The following is a 20,231-nucleotide window of genomic DNA, read 5'->3' as shown; positions in this document are numbered from 1 at the left end:
CTGGAAAATGTAGAATACTTTACCTATCTTGGTAGCCATCTCTCACAGAGGGCAGATATAGACACCGAAATTCAGCACAAAATCCACTGTGCCAGCCTTGCCTTTGGCAGACTGTCTCGCCAGGTGGGTGTTCAACAATCAACATCAGAACACACACTAGACTTTTAGTTTATAAAGCAGTGGCATTCCCAGCTCTCCTCTACAGCTGTGAGACTTGTTTCAGAAAACACCTGAAAAACCTGAGACACCAAGCACCAGCACTTTCTTCAGATGATCCTCAACATAAAGTGGGAGGATTGCTGCACTAATGTCAGTGTCCTCACAGAGGCCAACATCTTCAGTGTTGCGGCCCTGATTATCCAGCACCAGGTGAGGTGGAGCAGGCACTGTGTGCACATGCCTGATGTACCCTCACCAAAACAATTGTTGTACACCCAACTCACCAAAGGAGAAAGGAAACACGGAGCCCAAAAGAAATGCTTTAAAGACATCCTCAAGATAAACATCAAGAGATGTGGCATCGACACCACACACTGGGAGACGGTAGCCCAAGATAGGGATAACTGGCAAAGATTTGTCAGAGAAGAAAGGTCCACTTTTGAGAAAAATCGCCTTGCATGGCCCAACCCTGACTTCCAATACCACCTGCAACATCTGCCAATGAGCCTGCGGCTCAAGGATCAAACTCCTCAGTCACCAAAGGACCCATACAAAATAAAACCTGTGAAAGATCATCCTCGACCTTGAGGGATCGCCGACAATGACACTGAGAATTCTAAACCCAAACACATCAGTTTACAATCTGGAACAGACCATGTTTGCAAAGTTGCTTTTTCTTGTGCAAGGAACTGGATGTATTCACTACTAATGCTACCAGCAAATTCATATTAAAAAGGAAAGCACTTTTTCAGTCTCCCACTACCAATTCGCTGACTCAGAGCCATCATTGTTTTGAGGTCATTCACCGGTAAAGTAGTTTCTGCAGGTATGAAATAATTACAGCACAAAATAGTTGGGCTCAAACATATTAATGCCATCTGCCATCTATCTGCTAAATCCTGTGCCTCCAGAATGAGTAATTTCAATTTATGCACAGCTGCAATGCAAAGAAACAATCTGCTTTATGATATTTATGCATCATCCCATCCAGATGAAATGGAAAGGAGAGGACTTGGGAGAGGAAAAAACGTTTCTCTGGAGTAAGTCTCAGGATACCGTGCACACACACAAAACCCCTTTGAAAACAGATATCACCTTCTGCTTCACAGCTGCTACAAGCTGTCTTCTTTTTAAGGGTTAGCAACATTAAGCTAAAAGGGAATCACCCATTACAGGTTTGCTTTGTGTTTAGTATGTGGCCAAGTGACAACACTCTTCTTGGTCAAAAACAACACCATGGCAACTGTGCAGTCACGTTGGGGTTGGTTTAAGACCCTCGTGGGCTTCCCTTCATGTCGGCCACTCATGATCATTTCAAACAGCAGGAGTTTAGAGAGGCACAGATTCCTGGATCCCCAAAAACCCCATCCGAAACAATGTTGCTATAATTTTCACAAATATTAAACCTGCAATTTTACAGCTTATATACAAACCATCAAAGGCTACAGAGACACATATAAGAATACCCTGCAGCTGCTCAAAATTCAAGCTATAATATACCTGTAATAGGTTTTCTTTAAAAGAGACAAAGATCTTATATACACACAGACTGTTTTTAATTTTATATTGTGGTTATAGTACTGTATTTTTTAATTGACTAAATATGAAAAATAATCAATTTCTGACAGCACTCTTTAAATAACAGTGTGAGGTTTTTATTTTTTAAATTATTTTAGAACTTGTTTTAATGGGGGATTTTTGTTGCCGTCTAGGGGTTAATATACATTTTATAAAAGGATTTTTTTAAATGAGAGAAACTGAACTCACTATAGGTTTGAGCATTGGCCTGCTAAACCCAGGGTTGTGAGTTCAATCCTTGAGGGGGCCACTTAGGGATCTGGGGCAAAATCAGTACTTGGTCCTGCTAATGAAGGCAGGGGGCTGGACTCGATGACCTTTCAGGGTCCCTTCCAGTTCTAGGAGATATAATAAATAATAATATATGGAGATATCCTAACTAATTTTTCAGCTATTCCTAGTAATCTTATTAGGTTTAACCTTTCAAATAGCAATGTGATTTAAGTAAACTGTGTCCTTTTGAATTGTTTTTATTATATTCTATAGGTCTCTGAATGCAGATACAGAGGAAGACAGTAAACAACTTCGTAAGAGTATTTATATTGCAATTAGTTGCTGTTTGTCTGGAGACACAAACACCCTAAATTAATCATTAAAGCATCACAAACTTAAAGTCCAATTTGTGATAAATAAAAAATAAGCTTCATTTTTCATAATGCATATCCTTCCCCAAAACTCTTTTTACTAAGGATCTTACAGCCCTTTTCGAAACTTTAAGCCTGACAAACACAGGGTTAATGTAATCACTTTTGCAAGACTTTTATAGCTTGTCATGTCAATGAAGAACTTAGAATTTGAGGTCACAGCAAGTCTAAGACACAGGTGGGAACAGAATCCAGGAATTCCTAACTTCTAATTGTCTACTCAACCATTTGACAACACTGCCTCAAGCACTGTACTGTAAGTAATCTAAATTAGAAGTTAAACAGTTTTGCTTTACCTTAATCTCTATTCAACATCATGCTTTCGTTGATGCTACCCTTACATATGGAATGCTTTCTATAAATCCGTCTTTAAGGCCACTTATTCACTCTTTCACATCTCTTCTAAATGATACAGAACTTTGATCTGTTTATTAATAAACCTAATTCATAAGAAACTAGGGGTGCTGACCTCCCTACCACCTTGCAGATTAATGTCTCTCACGTTCCTGCAAGCGCATTAATTATGGACACAATAATACAGTGACGTCTAGTTAGCGTTTACACTAAATACAGTCTAGACTTAGGACATGTCTTCACTAGCAACGTTAAAGCGCTTTAACATGGCTTGTGTAGTTGTGGCATAGGGCTGGGAGAGAGCGCTCCCAGCGTTATAAAAAAACCACCGCCACAAGGGGAATAGCTCCCAGCACTGGTGCGCTGTCTACACCGGCGCTCTACAGCGCTGACACTTGCAGCGCTCAGGGGGGTGTTTTTTCACACTCCTGAGTGAGAAAGTTGCAGCGCTGTAAAGTGCCGGTGTAGACAAGCCCTTAGTCGCTCACTGCATCTTAGCCCCTAGAATGTTTTCCAAAGGCTTTAATTCCAAATAAGGTTACTGCCTCCATTGTATAAAGCCAAAATTTCATTCATATCTATGTACTCCAGGCAAACCGGAGAATGAAAAGAAACTGAAGTGCAAAAGAAATGCAGTTCTGAGCACACCTGCATATAAAACTTACAGCAATCTATATTTTAGGGGAGTGAAGTATTTCTTTAAAATTATTTTACTTCTTCCCCGTCTGAAGATGAACTTAAAGGAGGTGGCAGGAAGGAAAGGAAAAGACTGTTGCATATAGTATTGAAACTGGTGAGCTTGTTATACCCATGAAAGTAGTTCTAAAAAAAAAAAAAATAGTCTGATGGAAAAAGCATCTAGTGAACCGAACATCTGGCTATCACAGAAGTCCTAAGAACTCCCTGTTAGTATGCAAATTCCTCTGGAGTGGGCTATGAAAACAGGGGAGCTGAGAGGTGCAAAAGACCTGGCTCTAATTAAAAACAGTTTTCACTTACATTATAGTCCACAGTATAGAATTTACAAAGCTTTTCATAGCTCTGATTTGGATGGTCACAATGAGGGGAAGATTGACTAGCAAAGAGCCAAACCGGGGGGAGGAAAGGGATGGGAAGAACGTATTTATCCTTTAGATATTTACATAATTGTAACATTTGATTTTTTTAACTAAGTTTATTTCATGTTTTGCTTGAGAAAATACAGCAGTTTCTTTTTATATTAAGCACACACAAGCCTGCAGGGATAGTTGCAGGTTCTCTTTATTACATTTTCTCCATAGCAAGAGTTTTTGATTAGTTTCTGCATTTTCACTTTTAGTCTTGAGTTAGTATGAAACTATTTTACAGCCTGATTACATTCTCAGTCCCAAACTGGTTATCTTTCAAATGCAGAACCAAAAGATTCTTATTCCAGTCACACATTTAAATGTCATTTCAACTTTTTGTTCTAAAAATAAAAAAGAACATTAAAATAACTATAGTAGGTTTCATCTGACAACTGTAGGAATTTCTGAATCCTTGTTTTATGTCTCACACCAGACACAGCTCTCAGGCGGTCACGTGATGACCATATTTGTCTAGTTTCATAAATTAATACTTAAGGCCCTGGACATTATGCAGTTATTTAGCCTCCCAAATGGATGAATATATTTACATTTTTGCCAGGATGCTACATTAATCCACATATCACAAATCCACAAAAATTCTCATGTTACTGCCACCTTCTAGTTCCTTAGTATAGACACCTATCATTTTCTGTACAACAGCCAACTTCCTTTCTGGCACAGCTCCTAAATGTCCAACTCCTGCACGTGGTAGGTGTTTCACATGGCAGCCACCTCCCCATGCTGTCCAACTCCTAAACCACATAAGAGTGGAACCTCCACTTCTGTGTGGTTTATGAGTCTTAGATGGCAGTTGCATACTCTTGGAAGCTTCCTCCTGCTGTCCTCAAGATAGAATTTCAAATCCTAACTCTGACTGTCCCCACACTTACCCAGCTTAAGTACCATGCAGAATGGGTAGTCAGTTGCCATCCAGTGCCCAAGCATCTCAGGAGTCCACACAAGCTCTTGATGAATTCACGTGGCATTTGAGCTCTCTCTCTCTCTCTCTCTCTCTCACTCACACACACACACACACAGAGTCAGAATTATTTCAGTAAAATTAAAGATCCCTTTGGAGTACAAAATACAGTTCAGCTCTACTGCATAAATCAGGAAATATGCTACATAATTTACGTCTTATATGCCTTGTAATACAATAAGTCCTACTAATAACGGACTTAAAAAGTAATTGGTTTTGCCAAAAACCTGTGCAACCATTCAAATAGTTAAGTCATAATTTTAAATGACAAAGGCCTGGATTAGAGGAACTATTTTACAGCTAAACTTCAAGCTTGCTTAGGAAGTTGATCTATAAAAGTCAGCAAGAGTTTGCATGAAAAAATTTCATAAGAAAAATCTCCAGGTGATCTTACTGAACACATCTGTTAAATACAGTTTTCAAACACTCAGACAACAGAGCTACACAGGCAATACTAGTAATACAGGAAACATCAGTCTCACAAGGCTCTTTTTGCTCACTAGAATTACCGGTTAGCTGTATTTCCACACCCTCCGTACACCAATATGGATCTTGTAAGCTGCAGGCTTCCCCTCAGCTCGTTGTCAAAAGGCCAACCAGTCACAGTCCAGGATTTTTTGGAACTTTTTCATAAATGCTATGTCCTTCCTTAGTGGATGCTTTCATATGACAAGACACAGTATGAAGACTTGTTTAGTGTAAGACTAAACTGAATATGTAACTCATACATTCCACTCACAATTGGAGCTTTAGAAGTGAATATGAACACTCATCCATAAGGCAAGAAATTCCTCAACAGCATACTGATGTGCACAGAGCCAATTAGCTAACAAGTTCTGTTTCTACACCTACAGAACATCAGTTGTGAATTGATGCCATCCCAAGCAAAAGTAAAACAACAGCTAGCAACAGGGAGGAAAGGGGAAAGAAAAAGGCGGTAAATTGTAACTTATTCTCCTTTCATCTTCAGGCACAGAAACATTTCCTTCCCCAGCAGGCTTGAGGTCAAACAGCAACATAAGAATTGCAGGACCAGACCTGACAAGTCATCCATCTAATCCAATATTCAGTTTCTGGCCACATTCAGTACCAGATGCTTCAGAGTAAAGTTCAGGAAACCACATACTGAATAGTTATGGAACCTGCCCAATAAAGGAAGCTTCTGCATAACCTCAAGAAACAAGTGGTCATGGCTTATGCCCTGAATCATGAGGTTGATATGCTTTCTAAAAGAAAGTCATTCTACTTAATGTAACTGTGTATGTTCCCATCATCAATATAAATAGATAATCCTTTTATGAATCCTATTAAGCTTTAGGCTTTAGTGATATAGTGTGCCAATGAGATCTACAGAGTAATTATGCATTGTGTTGCCTTTCTACTACTTCACTGAATGACCTATTGTTCTTATATTATGAGAGTACATAAGAAGTCACACTTTGCCTTTTCTACACCATTCATTATTTTACAAATCATTCCATCTCCTCTCTAAACAGTCCCAATTTTTCATCTTCGTGTATGCGTCTCTAATCATTTTGGCATCCCAACTCTGGAAATCTCCAGTTTCTGCTCAGTTTTTCAGATGTAGTGACCAGAACTGAAGACTTCATTATTTTAGGCAAGGATGAACTGCTGTTTTTTTTAAAAAATACAATGGCACTATATTCACATTCCTTTAAAACCAACGTTAAACAATGAGCAGATGTTTTCATTGAACTTCTCAGGTCCTTTGCCCTGAGTATTACATTAGTTTGCATTTGTCAACATAAAATTTCATCTGCCATCATGCTACCTTGTTCACGTAGATTTATTAGGTCCTTCTGGAGTTCCTCAGTTTTCTCTAGTCACGACTAGCCTAAATAATTTCTTCTCATTTGCAAATTTTACCATCTCATTATTCAGGTGTTTTCCGGGTAATTCATAAAAGTAAAATTCTGGTTCTAATAGCGTCTTGGGGGCACCCCAATGTCAATATTCAATATGGCAAAAAGTTGACCATTTATTCCTACTCCCTCATCTCTTAGCTGGTTTTTAAACCTATGACAGTGATTACTTCTCACCCCTTGACTATTTAGTTTGACAGATTGCATATTTTAGTTAGCAGTTCAGCCACTTCACTCTGTAGTTCCTTCAGAACTCTTGGTTGTATGCTACTTAATACTCTGGACTCAAAGATCATTATTTTCCAGCACCATGTCTTTTGATACATCAATCTCTTACACCATCTCATCTTTATTACCTGAAAAGAGCAGGTCTGGGGAAAACCCCATCTCCCTCTCTTCTGGAACAGGAACAAAGAGCTCTTAACCTCATTAAAAATCATTAAAAATCAATCAGTTCCAACACAGAGAAAGAGTTGAAGAGTTCAGCATACTAGATTATCTACTGTTTCATCTCCAACTTATTAAATCAGGCACTCATTCAAATCTGCGGTCTATGAAAAGTTCACCCTGCTCTAGAACAGCTAGGCTGTTTGCTGAGCTCCATGAAAATTAGTTCTGCTTTCTCAATACCCTGTCAAGTTCGCTTAGATAAGATTTATCTCCTAAGGGATATTACCCAGTGGTTAGTGGTAGCCATAATGATCCAGTTGCCATGTCTCCATGGCTCTTCAAAGTGGAGCCTGTTAAGAATCTCTACTGGCAAAGGCTGTAGCCCATAATTGTTTGCCATCTCCCGCTCAAGTCTCTGTAGGGGCTTCCACATCTGCCTCAGAAAAATCTGCGGAAGGTGAGTGGCTGAAGAATCCTATAAAGGCACTAAACGTTCTTGCTTATAATTGGTTGGGCTGCTGCTTATCAAGTGAGCGAAAGAGAGGTAACCCCTGAGTTCCAAACATGCATACTGAGGATGCAAAAAATCTCAGAGTTGAGTAAGATGCCAGCTGATTCCATCTTCAGCTTTCTGAAAATCCTTAGGGGATAGTGAAAATTGTGTAAATTTTTTATATAACCCAGTTTCCTTAGCAACAGACTCTGCTGTCATTTTGAACACTAAAAACAAACAAGCCATGATTTATGTTTTTTTAATTTATTAATTTATTTATTACTAAGAGCAGTGTTAGATATTTGATGGTTATTAGATATTTGAGAGTCACCGTCAATTACACTTGTAATTGAACAGTTTTTACCTAATATTTGTATAGCCGAAAGATCATTTTTGTTTGTATACAAAAATTATCAACTGCATAAAGTAGTCAGTTGCACAGTTTACCATGGAAGGTCCCTTGTTTGTCAGTCTGTCATACAATAATGGGGAAGGAGGGGGGAGGGTTGAAAATAGTAATGTGACTATAAAACCATAAATAGGGACTGGAACTAAAGAACATGCATAGTATCTGAAAGTACTTTTAGCGCTTAATAAAGGCACATGGTAAATAAAATAAAATAAAGTACAATACTCTTTGTAAAGCTGGCTTCTATTGGACAGATTTAGTAAATGCTGTAATTTACAACCATCGCTCTTTGTTTATAACCCTGGGTGTGACCACTATGCAAATTAGCGAAGGGTTTATCATTTACACACAATTATAGTTATGCCCTGTAATTTAACTCCTTTTCCCTAATTGGTCAAAAGTAGTTAATTTCTAGGCTTTCAAAAAAATAATCTCAGTATTTTTAAATACTGTGTTTTCTAAACAAAAAAACAAAACAGAAGAGTCTAGAATCAAGAAGCCTTAAAAGCTTCAGGAAGTGCTATCTATTTATGGGTTATTCAAAAACTTAGTTCTTACAGACATCCCAGTTGCTATGCAGATATTATCTTTTCACCCTTATCAAAATGAATTCACACCCTCCCCCCATGCCAACCACAAACTAATAAACTTTTGACTAATGCTTGCAGTGCACTGTAAAATTTTATGTTGGTGAGGAAATATGAGCTCTGACCTTTTGCAACAGAGAGAACACAAACAGCTCCATAAGATAAAATTAGGCTTGGTCTACACTAGGAACTTATCTTGGTATAACTACGTCGCTCTGGGGTGTGGATTTTCAGGCGACATAGTTATATCAACATAACCATAGGTGCCAACTTTGTGGGTGCCCCAGGGCTCAAGCACCCACGGAAAAAAAATCGGAGGTGCTCAGCACCCCCGGCCTGTTGCCTGGCCTGCACTCCGCCCTGAGGCCCCTCCCCTGCTTGACCTCTTCCCCTTGCTCCCCATCATGCTGCGCCTCTTCCCCCGAGGCCATGGTCGTTTGCTCCTCTCTGCCCCCTTCTCCTGTCATTCGTCCTTAAGGCAGGAGGGGGCAGAAAGGAACGAACAGTGGGTGGGAGGTGCTCAGGGAAGAGGGCAAAGAGGAGTGAGCAGCAGAGGCACTTGGGGGAGTCTCGGGGGAGGGGGCAGAGCAGGAGCTGGAAGAGGCCAAGTGGCAGTGGGGCTGCAGGATGGGGTGGGAAATCCACCAGCAAAAACAAAAGTCAGCGCCTGTGAACCTAACCCCAGTGTAGATAGTGCTATGTCAACGGACGGGTTTCTCCGGTCGACACAGCTATGGCCACTCAGGGAGGTGGAGTACCTATGCTGAGGGGAGATGCTCTCCTGTTCGCATAGGTAGCGTATTCACTAAGTGCTGCAGCTGTGCCGCTGCAGTGCGGAGATGGGAGGAGCTAGACAGAAGATCAACTTCTAAGGATTTATAGCAAAGCATTTTTTATGACAGCAGCTTTAGAGAAGTTGTTCTTGGTAGGCCTTTGCAGACAGCGTTACGGAACAGGTGTGTATACATATATAAATAAAATATAGCTTCCTTCTTTACAAGGGAGGAAGAACATACACAAAACCAAAGTAAGATTAGAGCTAGTACTGTAGCATACCAGCTTGGAGCTTATTCTGTAGATTTCGAAGTTGATCTACTTTACATGAGCAGATTACTGACACTACCAGCAAAGCCATAATAAGGGCTACTCAATACAGTAACTGGCTTGATTTCTCTGTCCCATGTAAGACCACTCCTGGGTTAAGGAAGGCTAGCAGGGGTAATAAGTGTCTTCAGGGTGTAACCTGTTCAGAAACACACAGAGTCAGACACACTTCATCTAAGGCTTTCAAATCATTTGACTAGCATACATTAATTTTCACCATCTCTAATGAAGTAGGTAAATACAAGATTCATCCTGAAGATGGGGAAAAACAGAAGCAGAGATGTTAAAGTCCAAGTTCTCAAGATATCCATTAAGAATTGGACTAGAAATCAGGAGTTTCAACTTTTCTTTTAAACAACACGCCGAACTATGAAGTTTTGCTTTACAAATCTAGAGCATCATTAAAAGATTAGTCACTGAACATCCAGTCATATGTAAGTAAAGCCATAAATCTATACCCGAGACAAAACAGTTGACTTGCTGGATTGTTTAATGTTTAAAATAAAATAAAAAATAAAACAAAAAAAAAGGGAGTCAAACCTTCCAAACTCTACAGTTGATTATTTTGTGATGCAGGGGAAAGGCAAGTGGGGAGAAAGCCTCCTTTAATACGGAATACAAGGATCCCAAGAGTTACTAGTAACTGAATTATAAATTGCCTTGTTCATGTACAACCTCACTTCACGGACCCTTATCCCAGACTAGGACATCTTATCAACTGAATTTTCGTTACTGCCTGAAATCTTCTACCTAAAACTTGAAAAAAGCAGTGAGGAATTTTCCACAAACTCATGGGCCTGGCCTCAAGGAATTTGTGTGGGGAGGATGTAGGGACAGTGCAGATGTTTTGATATAAATCTGCTAGATACAGATACGTTCCCTCAACCCTCGTGCCACAGCCAAATTTCTCTGACTCTATGCTACCCTTTTCAGTTATGCAGGACTGTATTTGTCCCTAAAGTAATATTTCACAGACTCAAGTATCAGAGGGGTAGCCGTGTTAGTCTGAATCTGTAAAAAGCAACAGAGGGTCCTGTGGCACCTTTAAGACTAACACCTTAAAGGTGCCACAGGACCCTCTGTTACATTTCACAGACTGTGGAAACTGGGAAATGGAAAATACTTGCTTGCCTGTTGACTTGGCCACAGTACCAGATTTTCTGACATTTGTGGATGGAGAGATGTGTAATGCAGAGCTTTAATCAGACTGGCCAATGTCACAGGTAAAGGACAGGGATGAGATAGCCACGTAATCCATAACAAAACAACAATGAATATGAGCTACTGTGTTCCACACCCTCAACCTCCATGTGGCTTTGCTCCAATTATATGGTTCTCAGTTTTGTACTTAGGCCTTCAGTCTATTGACTTAGAAGTGGGAGGAACGCTAGTTTTCCTTTCACAGGGGATACACACCTTGTAATCCCAATATAACAGTCTAGCAAATCTGAACTTTGCCCATTGTTTAATGAGCTGACTCAGTCCAGGGAAGTGAAAGCACTTCCACCACGTGACTGAATTCCCCACCCACAACATGTATTTTAACTACATGTTCCTTACCCACTCCCAGTGACTTTACATGAACAGTTTAGACAACTTTCGAGACAGAATTAGTTGGTCTTGTGGCTAGAGCAGAGGACTGGAGTTATGAGCTAAATAATATGTGTTCTATACCTAGCTCTGCCAGACTTCTTATTTGACTTCAGGCAAGTCACAAAAGGCCTGAACCAGCTTCCACTGACTTCAGTAGAAGCCTTTTCATTGACATCAGTGGAAGTTTGCATAGGGTCTCCTTAATCTCCTTTTGCCTCACTTTTCCACATGCTACTTAGGGCTTGAGAAGTTTACTTGACATCTTCTAGCCCAAAGACTAAGTCTACTGGACAGGATGAATTACTGTGCCACTACACTCCCCAAACCACTGTAATTTTAAGGAAAAAGTAGTTATGCATTGTATTTAACACTGTCAACCAACTTTAAGTAAGTTTTTTGAAATGTAAAGAACTACAATTTTCACCTGTTATTCTTTCCTTACCTTCCTAGCATCAATATACTTCCTAACTCCTGTTTTTGCTCTTTTTTTAAATAAATGGATAATGTCATCTCTTTTGCTGTATTGTTTTCAGTACATTTTCACTGGTCTCTCTCTACACTTCACCCTTCTTTCTTTCAGCCCACTTTGTTTTCTGTTTCTCCTTTCTTCTCCTGAGACCAAACAAGAAATAAGCTCGTCACTCTCCCCCTCTTTCAAACATCAACAGGACCTTTGGCATTTAGGAGTTAATAAATTTGCAGTCTCTTGGCCATTTTCTACACAAAAGTTAGTCCCTGCCTTCAACTGTCATCTCCATGCTAAACATTCCTAATGCATCTAATACCATCAATATCTAGGCACCTATTATAGCTATAGATCTCTCCAATATGCCTGCATGTCCTTTCCCTTACTGACCAGACACAAGCACAGTTGGGTAAAAAAGTATGAGCAAATTTCCTTCCTCCAAAAATGAGGGAGACTTTGCCCTGCTCTGAAATCAGCTGTCACATCTAAAACAATGCAGACAGGAGTACAGAAATGAATAAATGAAAAGGTAACTAATGGCATTATGGGTTGAAATATTAGTTAGGGAAGGGTGGTGAGCAAGTATTCACTCTAGAATCACCTGTAGATCTCAAGAGTATCTTACTGAGGTGGGTACACATTATTGGCCTCATTTTAAAGATGGGGAATTTAAGAAATGTGCCCAAGATCACATGTAGGAACCAAAATCTCCCAGTTGCTAGATCCATACCTAATGTACTAGACCAGTGCTGCTTAGTTTAAAAGTCTTACCTGGCATCTCCCTTTGCAAGATTGGTGTTTACAGGGTGAAGAATAACCTTGTTTGTGTCCACATCCACCACACATTTTGTATGCAGATCAAACTCTATAAAGAAATAAAAAAGTGTCAAATGCTATTCTTAATGTACCAGATTTTATGTACCATTGCTTCCTCTAGCCACCAAGCTCCCCACTAGCCACACAATAAAAAGAGAACTAGTGTTAAACTTCAGTGCCAGAGATACTCTATTGTGATTGATTTAGTCTGATTTAAAAGCATTTATTCTTTTCAAAATGAAAGTAGTATTTAAGTTTTATCAAAGGCAATACAAGGCTTCTTTTAGGGAAGTAACTATTAGCATGGTACCACCTTGGCAGCTCTCCTTGATGCTGTTAGTTTCACATATCTAGTCAGGCGGTAGGCTGGCCCTAGTATGAGGCAAGTTTCCAGTTATGTACTCATCCACTGGTGTGACACAGAGATCTCGTGCCAGTTGCCAGCACTGAGACACCAGCAGATTCCAGACCAACTACTAGAGACAAGAGGGGTGACATCCCTGAAAGTAATAGGCTACCTGGTGTGAGTAATAAAACTGTTAGGAGAGTATGGGAATACTCTCCACCTCAAGTACTGAAACTAGTTTTTGGTAGAAGTGAAGCAAGACTGAAGTGCTTACTCACCAACAGGTGGAGTCGTCGATAGGGTGAAACGGGAGCAATATTATGACACTAGATCTAGAAAATCCACTTTTACAAGGCCCCAAATGAGTAAATAGTATAGTCATGACAGATACTAATCATATTGCTTAAATCACTTCTGAAAGAAGCTCAGATACTATGATTATGAAAGCTGAATAAGAACCTGAGCAGAATATCCTCACTTTTACATGCTAAAAAAAACCTTAGCTGAGTCACCAAGAGGTGTTCATGCCTAAACTGACTAACCATGTTTACTGTAATCCTCATCCCCACCTCCACTCTTTACATAACATCTCAAATTTAGACTGTAAACTCTTTGAGGCAAGGACCGTGTGTTTCAAGTTATTCTGTGAAACACCTAACACACTTCTGGGCACTACAAAAGTAACATACTAGAAGCAGGTTTCTTTCATTTTCCATGTAGCCATCTATGAATAGATTTGTTTTTTACCTTATCACAAAAAGGTTAAAAAAAACCCTATGATGGATGTGAAGGATCAGACACCAGAATGCAAAGAGCAAAAACTAATTTTTTTTTAAAGTCTCATGATTTTTAAACCAATCTTGTGATTATTTTTAAAGACTGACTCTTGATTGACTGCTTGGGGCTGGCAATACTGATTAATGCTACCAGATCTACTGGGACTAGATACAGCATTAACTGGGGAAGCACAATCAACAACCACTTGTTTCACTGAAGGCAGAAGAATACTACCAGGATACAGTAATCGGCTGATTAATTTTGGAGACTTCACAGTTTCATCATCTTGGAAAATATTTACTATAGAGTAACAAAAGCCTATTTCAGAGCTGCAGAGCATGGGGATGGGACATCTACCCTGAAAACAAAAGAAATCAAAAGTATGTTTGCCACGTATCCAAATTTACCTTTTGGATTTGCATCAGGTGTTTAACAAAGTCATGTGAATAACTGTTAGATAATGTGCACTCACCACTCATACGTGCCAGTATGTTAGCTTCATTTGAATGAATGAATTCCTATTGTGCAACTCAGGCATGAAGGAAAATGGTGGGCATTTCCTCTCTCCACACCTTTTTCTTGATTCCTTCAAGGTGTGCTTGAGGGGAGATTCATCTTCTTAAAATCATTAGAAGAAGAGCCCAGGTCCTGAAGACCTGAGGAGCTGCACTGGAGTGGGGCTTCACCTAAGTGCATCAACCTCCTGGCGACCCTTATGAGTCTTATAAGAGATCCCACACGCAAACCTTATGCTTTTAGCCCTGTGATTAGCCCAAAGACTTTGTGGGGTTATGTCAACTCTACCTCTTTATTTAGGGTGAAAATTAAGGAACTGCATGTCCAATTTCACCTCAATTTTTGTAGATAAATACAATTTTAGGCCCACACCTAACTTACCAGTTCTAAGGCAGATACAACTTTCAGGGGATTTTATAGATTGGATCTGGGACCCAAGAAATCAGGCATATATGGAAATTTCTGAACTATTACATACTGATGTAGGGTATTTTTAAACAGCTACCTCTGAGGTGGCTATAGTTCAATGGTAGACAAAGTGATCCTAATATACAGTTTGTAAGAAATGCTTTGTGATAATTCTAAGGAAAAGTGAGATGCTAAAGTAAAACTTGTATGCCTGCAATTTATCAAAATGTTGGTCAAGATTGAGGAGTTATGTTGCCTTTTAAAACAAGCATTTCAGTTTTAGGAAATCTGTTGGCTAAAATGACTAAAAGGTGTATTTTATGTGGTTTATACTGAATAACTGAAGTATGAAAACTATGAAAAATGAAAATGGTATTAACTGTATAAATAACTAAAGCTTTAATTTTTCTGCTACGTCAAATTTGGCCCGAAATAGAAGTTCAAAATAAGCTTTTACAAAGTTTGAGACCAACAGAAGTTTTACCTGATTTATTTTTTTTAAATGCCAGTGGAATTTCTTTTTTCCAATTTAAAACAGATTAACATTGCTCTGCAAAGTTTACAACTGTATGTTGTGGTATTATGCTACTGCATGAGGACCTAAATGTGAAGTTAGGTTTTTGTTTACTAAAGTTTGTCCAAGCTGAGAAAAATGCAGAAATCTAAATCACATTAAATGTGAAGAGTTTTGAAAGCATTTATTTTTAATCTTGAAGTTTTACAACACAAAAAATGTTTTAAAAATTATTTTAAAGAAGCACCATCATCTTAAAAATTAGGGTGTTTTTTTTTTTTAAACGTTGAAAGTAGTTTCAGATACCACATATGCTCTCTGTCATCTTTTGTTTTAGAAAAATCTGAAAAGTCATTATTTCTTCCCTTTGCTATGTGAAAGGCCAACAAAAGGAAAATCAACTGATGATATACGAAGTACTGTCAACTGCACAAAATAAACAAAACTAAGGAGAAAAAAATCTGAGCAAAGTTACAGCAAATGTAGGCATTCCTTGTACAACAGTTATTTAAAACAGACAGCAGTGTGATTTAAGGTGATATGTCCCTTCAACCTAACAGGTCTTTATTTCTAGACAGTCCTCTTTCAAGTTTCCTCTGCTAGATAATTGTGTAAGTACAATTCATAAAATTTTCAGTTTGCAGTAATTATAGATTGTTTAATATGTATGAGTGCATCAGGAAGAGCACAATACTGTATTGCGATCACATCAGCTAGAGAAGTTATAACTCAAAGAGACGCTCGCCATCACGAGAATTAATGACAAGTTGTTGAAAACCCAGGGGAAGTGTTCCTTTTGTCTTCTGCTGCTTAATCTGATATACAAGAAAAGAGAGCCTGCCAAATGTTCCTCATAAAGGCATTCCATGTGGCGGTGCATTCTTTTTTACAGATATTTCTTCTGCTGCACATACTGTTCATTGCACAAATATTTTAAGTCAATTAATTAGTCTGGAAAGTTTCTGATCCAGCAAGTACGCTGGTGGAAGTATAGAGTGCAAGACTACAAAACTGCTCTGCTCCATTGAAGTAATGGCTGCTTTAAAGTTACACTCAAATCGTAATGCAATGGTGTTTACTCTCCCATAAACATGCTCACCAGAAACCAGTTTTAGCAGAGTTTACGCTTTGACTTTATCTGATCATTTGTTGACTTCAAAATGATCAAGTAAACATAAAGCCAAAACATCAAGGTAATCTCATACAAAACTAGGCTTAAAAGTACATTTACTTAGTTTAACAAAGTATTTGCCTTTGCAGTACACACATTTGACTCAACTGTGATTGCTCAGAATTAAGGCTACGATTATGTCAAGGAGCTCACAGCAGTTACGGAATCTGTGACTTCCAGAGACAACCGTGACATTTTCTGCCTGGGGCTGGAACTGTCAGCAAGCAGCACCGTAGCTCTCAGCTGCTGCTGTCGGCAGGCTCCCAGCAGCAGGGCAGCAGAGGGACCCCGGAGCTCCCAGCCCCAGCGGACAGCAGGTTCCCCCCTCCCCGCCCGAAGCGGCCCAGCTGTGGCGGGTGGGCAGGCCCCAGAGCCCCTTTGGGAGCTGGAACCTCCTCCCTCCCCATTTTGTCAGGAATATTTTTAGTCAAAATCAAGGGCAGGTCACGGGCTTCCCTGAATTTTTGTTTATTGACTGAAACCTGTCCATGATTTTTACTAAAAATATCTGTGACAAAATCTGAGCCATACTCATAATTATTATCCCCCTTTGAGAGTAAATGCTAAGCACACCCAAGGAATTACAAGCATTTCTCAGTGATGCAATTATATTTTAAGCAAGCTGAAACAAACTAGAACCACATGCTTTATCTATGTGTCACTGCATAGTTTTCCACATCCCCGGGTTTATTATTGTTTACACTATGAGAGTTTAATATTAATATACTCTAACCTTTCACTTTTAAAAGGATAATGGAGAGTAAAATGTATTATTCTTCACATACTGACATCAAGATAAGCAGCAAAGCGTCCTTATAGACTAACAGACGTATTGTCTGGAACAATTCAACATACCCTTAGAGTCCCGACCGGGGTTATTCTATCTACTACTCAAGATCCACAAACCCGGAAATCCTGGACGCCTCATCATCTCGGGCATTGGCACTCTCACTGAAGGACTGTCTGGATACGTGGACTCTCTACTCAGACCTTACACCACCAGCACTCCCAGCTATCTCCGTGACACCACAGATTTCCTGAGAAAACTACAGTGCATTGGTGACCTTCCAGAAAACACCATCCTAGCCACCATGGATGTAGAGGCTCTCTACACAAACATCCCACACACAGATGGAATACAAGCTGTCAGGAACAGTATCCCTGATGATGCCACAGCACAACTGGTTGCTGAGCTCTGTGACTTTATCCTCACACACAACTATTTCAAATTTGATGACAATATATACCTCCAGACCAGTGGCACCGCCACGGGCACCCATATGGCCCCACAATATGCCAACATTTTTATGGCTGACCTGGAACAATGCTTCCTCAGTTCTCGTCCACTCATGCCCCTTCTCTATCTACGCTACATTGATACAATACGTCTGTTAGTCTATAAGGTGCCACAGGACTCTCTACTGCTTTTACAGATCCAGATTAACACGGCTACCCCTCTGATACCTGTCATCAAGATGTGACATTTACCACTTCATTTGTGAAACTAGTTATGCTCTAACAATAAGATTAATCATGCATAATAAACGTCAATTCTCAGATACATCATTTATATTTCTGTAGCACCTTTCATCCAGAACATTTCACAAACAATATACACCTAACATAGTGGAAATGCAACCACCTCCAAAGTGCAGGGCAACAGAAAGTTGGTGCACAGGACATTGCATAATAGTGGAAAATCCACAGCAAGGACACTAAGGGCTAGTCTACACTGCCACGGCAGCACGTTAACGTGGCTTGTGTGGTTGCAGCAGAGCGCTGAGAGAAAGCTCTCCCTGCGCTATTAAAAAAAACAAAACACATCGCCATGAGGGCCATGGCTTCCAGCGCTGATGCACGGTCTACACCGGCGCTCTACAGTGCTGACACTTGCTGCGCTCAGGGGGGTGTTTTTTCACACCCCTGAGCGAGAAAGTTGCAGCGCTGTAAATTGCCAGTGTAGACAAGCCCTAAGGAAAATTCCTTCTCTTGAAAAGAAGGCCTTAATATCCAAGCTGACGCAAGAATCCTTGTTCTTACATTCAACAAGCTGGGTGGTACTCAATTTATCTACCTTGGAAAGAGGTAGGTCTGAGATAACATGACCGACATTTAAACATATGGTTCCAAGGAATCTAGGTACTTCAAATTTGAAGCAGAGATCACTAAACCATCTTCTCCAGCTAAGGTCGTTGTTAAGATGAACAAGGGTATGCTATAGTTAAGATCCCTCTACACTAATATATAGGTATGGTACATCACTAGATAACGGAAAGGATTTATATATGAATCAAACACATTTAGTGCATCTATCAATACTATTTGGAACGAAAAATAAACTTGAAGACAGAGTGTAAAAATAGATTTTAAGAGTTCAAATTGTCTGCCATTAGATTTCCCTTATTTGTTTTTATGGATCCAGTTGACATTTAACTGAATCACATGACACACTTTTATAAAGTGAAGTAAAGCAAAGCACTCGCCCTAGCTACCACAAAAATAAATGTCACTTCACCTGAAGTTACAGATTGGCATCATGATGAAATTGAGAGCTTGTGAATATTCTTTAGTAAAAAGAATTACATTGGAACCAAGACACCCCAACATAGTTCTAGTCAATTGAAGGAAACAGCTGTGAACAATAGCAATCATAATAATTATTATTAGATACTTTGGTAGCACCCCAAAAAGGTTCAGGGTTTCATTATGTTAGTTGCTAAATATACAACAACGAAGATATGGTTCTTGCCCAGACCACCATCAGGCCCTCACTCATGTGAGTAGTTCCACAGAACTCAATGAGATTACGCACATAAGTGTTTATAGTATTGGGATGCAATCTGAGCCAAGATGCAACAAATGAGCAACGTAAGTGGACCAATGAATGTTTACTCAAACACCCACTTCAATGCAAGTAGTTAGTGTGGTAAACCTGTCTTGCAAGGAGGCAGATGTAGTTATTTATATGAGGCCCAATCCAACTCCCATTAGCTATAATGGGAGCTCGTTCAGTCCAATAGTACCCATAGATAAAATGACAGGTTTCAGAGTAGCAGTCGTGTTAGTCTGTATCCACAAGTATATGCATCCGAAGAAGTGGGCTGTAGCCCACGAAAGCTTATGCTCTAATAAATTTGTTAGTCTGTAAGATGCCACAAGTACTCCTGTTCTTTTTATAGATAAAATGGTAACCTTTTCAGCACAGAGATCCTTGTACTTCTTCTGCAAATAACCTATTACTACTTATTTATACAATGCCTAGAAGTGTAACACAGATGTATATGCCACTTTATAGATCTACAGCAGAAAGCTCCCTGCCCTGAGGAATTTACAGTCCAAAGACAATAACAGCATGCAGATATCAAGAATATTTCAAAGGTTAAGTGTCTACAGTCAGTCAGCAACAGGTTTATAATATTTTAAAGTCTCCTTTTGGGGGTCATGAGCAATGACCCTGAACAGAATTCAGACTATTTCTCAATTCACATCCAAAGACCTCCCAAGATTCATACTAATGTTACTAAAAATGAAATGCAAATTACAACACAGGTTTTTAAAAATCACTCTCGTGCCGCTAGGTTTATTAAAAAAATAAAACCACAAGAACAACTTTTAAAGTGTTACCAGAGGATGATCCCTAAGACAGTCAGACTTTAAGACTACATAACACATACCTCTATTGCAACATTGATGGGCAACCCTCATTTACCTCAGTAGTACACAAACCTGGCATTACCTCACTGTTCATGACAGTAAGTTTCAGGTGAATCAGAAGTGTTGTATTGAGATACTAATTGTGTGTGCGTGTATATTTTGTCCTTAATTTATTTCCTGACTTTTTAAAATGCTATATTTCCTTTTGTAAATTTGTTTCTCGACCAGCTGCAGCAACTGAATTTTTCTGATTAAAAAAAAAAAAAGTAAAAGAAAAATACCCA

The 20,231-nt window shown here is 39.4% G+C and overlaps 1 protein-coding gene across 2 annotated transcripts in view; it reads right to left on the bottom strand.

Annotated features, from left to right (window-relative positions):
* KIF13B (kinesin family member 13B) overlaps positions 1 to 20,231 on the bottom strand; it is a 191,934-nt gene that overhangs the window by 170,908 nt on the left and 795 nt on the right. For both annotated transcript variants that reach the window (XM_054021922.1, XM_054021923.1), the window contains exon 2: positions 12,517 to 12,610. In XM_054021922.1, the coding sequence (XP_053877897.1) occupies positions 12,517 to 12,610 (94 nt within the window). The remainder of the gene's footprint in view (positions 1 to 12,516; positions 12,611 to 20,231) is intronic.

Source organism: Malaclemys terrapin, chromosome 3, assembly GCF_027887155.1.
Source record: "Malaclemys terrapin pileata isolate rMalTer1 chromosome 3, rMalTer1.hap1, whole genome shotgun sequence".
In the NCBI taxonomy this organism is placed as follows: Eukaryota; Metazoa; Chordata; order Testudines; family Emydidae; genus Malaclemys; species Malaclemys terrapin.
Note: the sequence above shows the minus strand (reverse complement) of the source record. Positions and strands in the feature narration are given on the sequence as shown.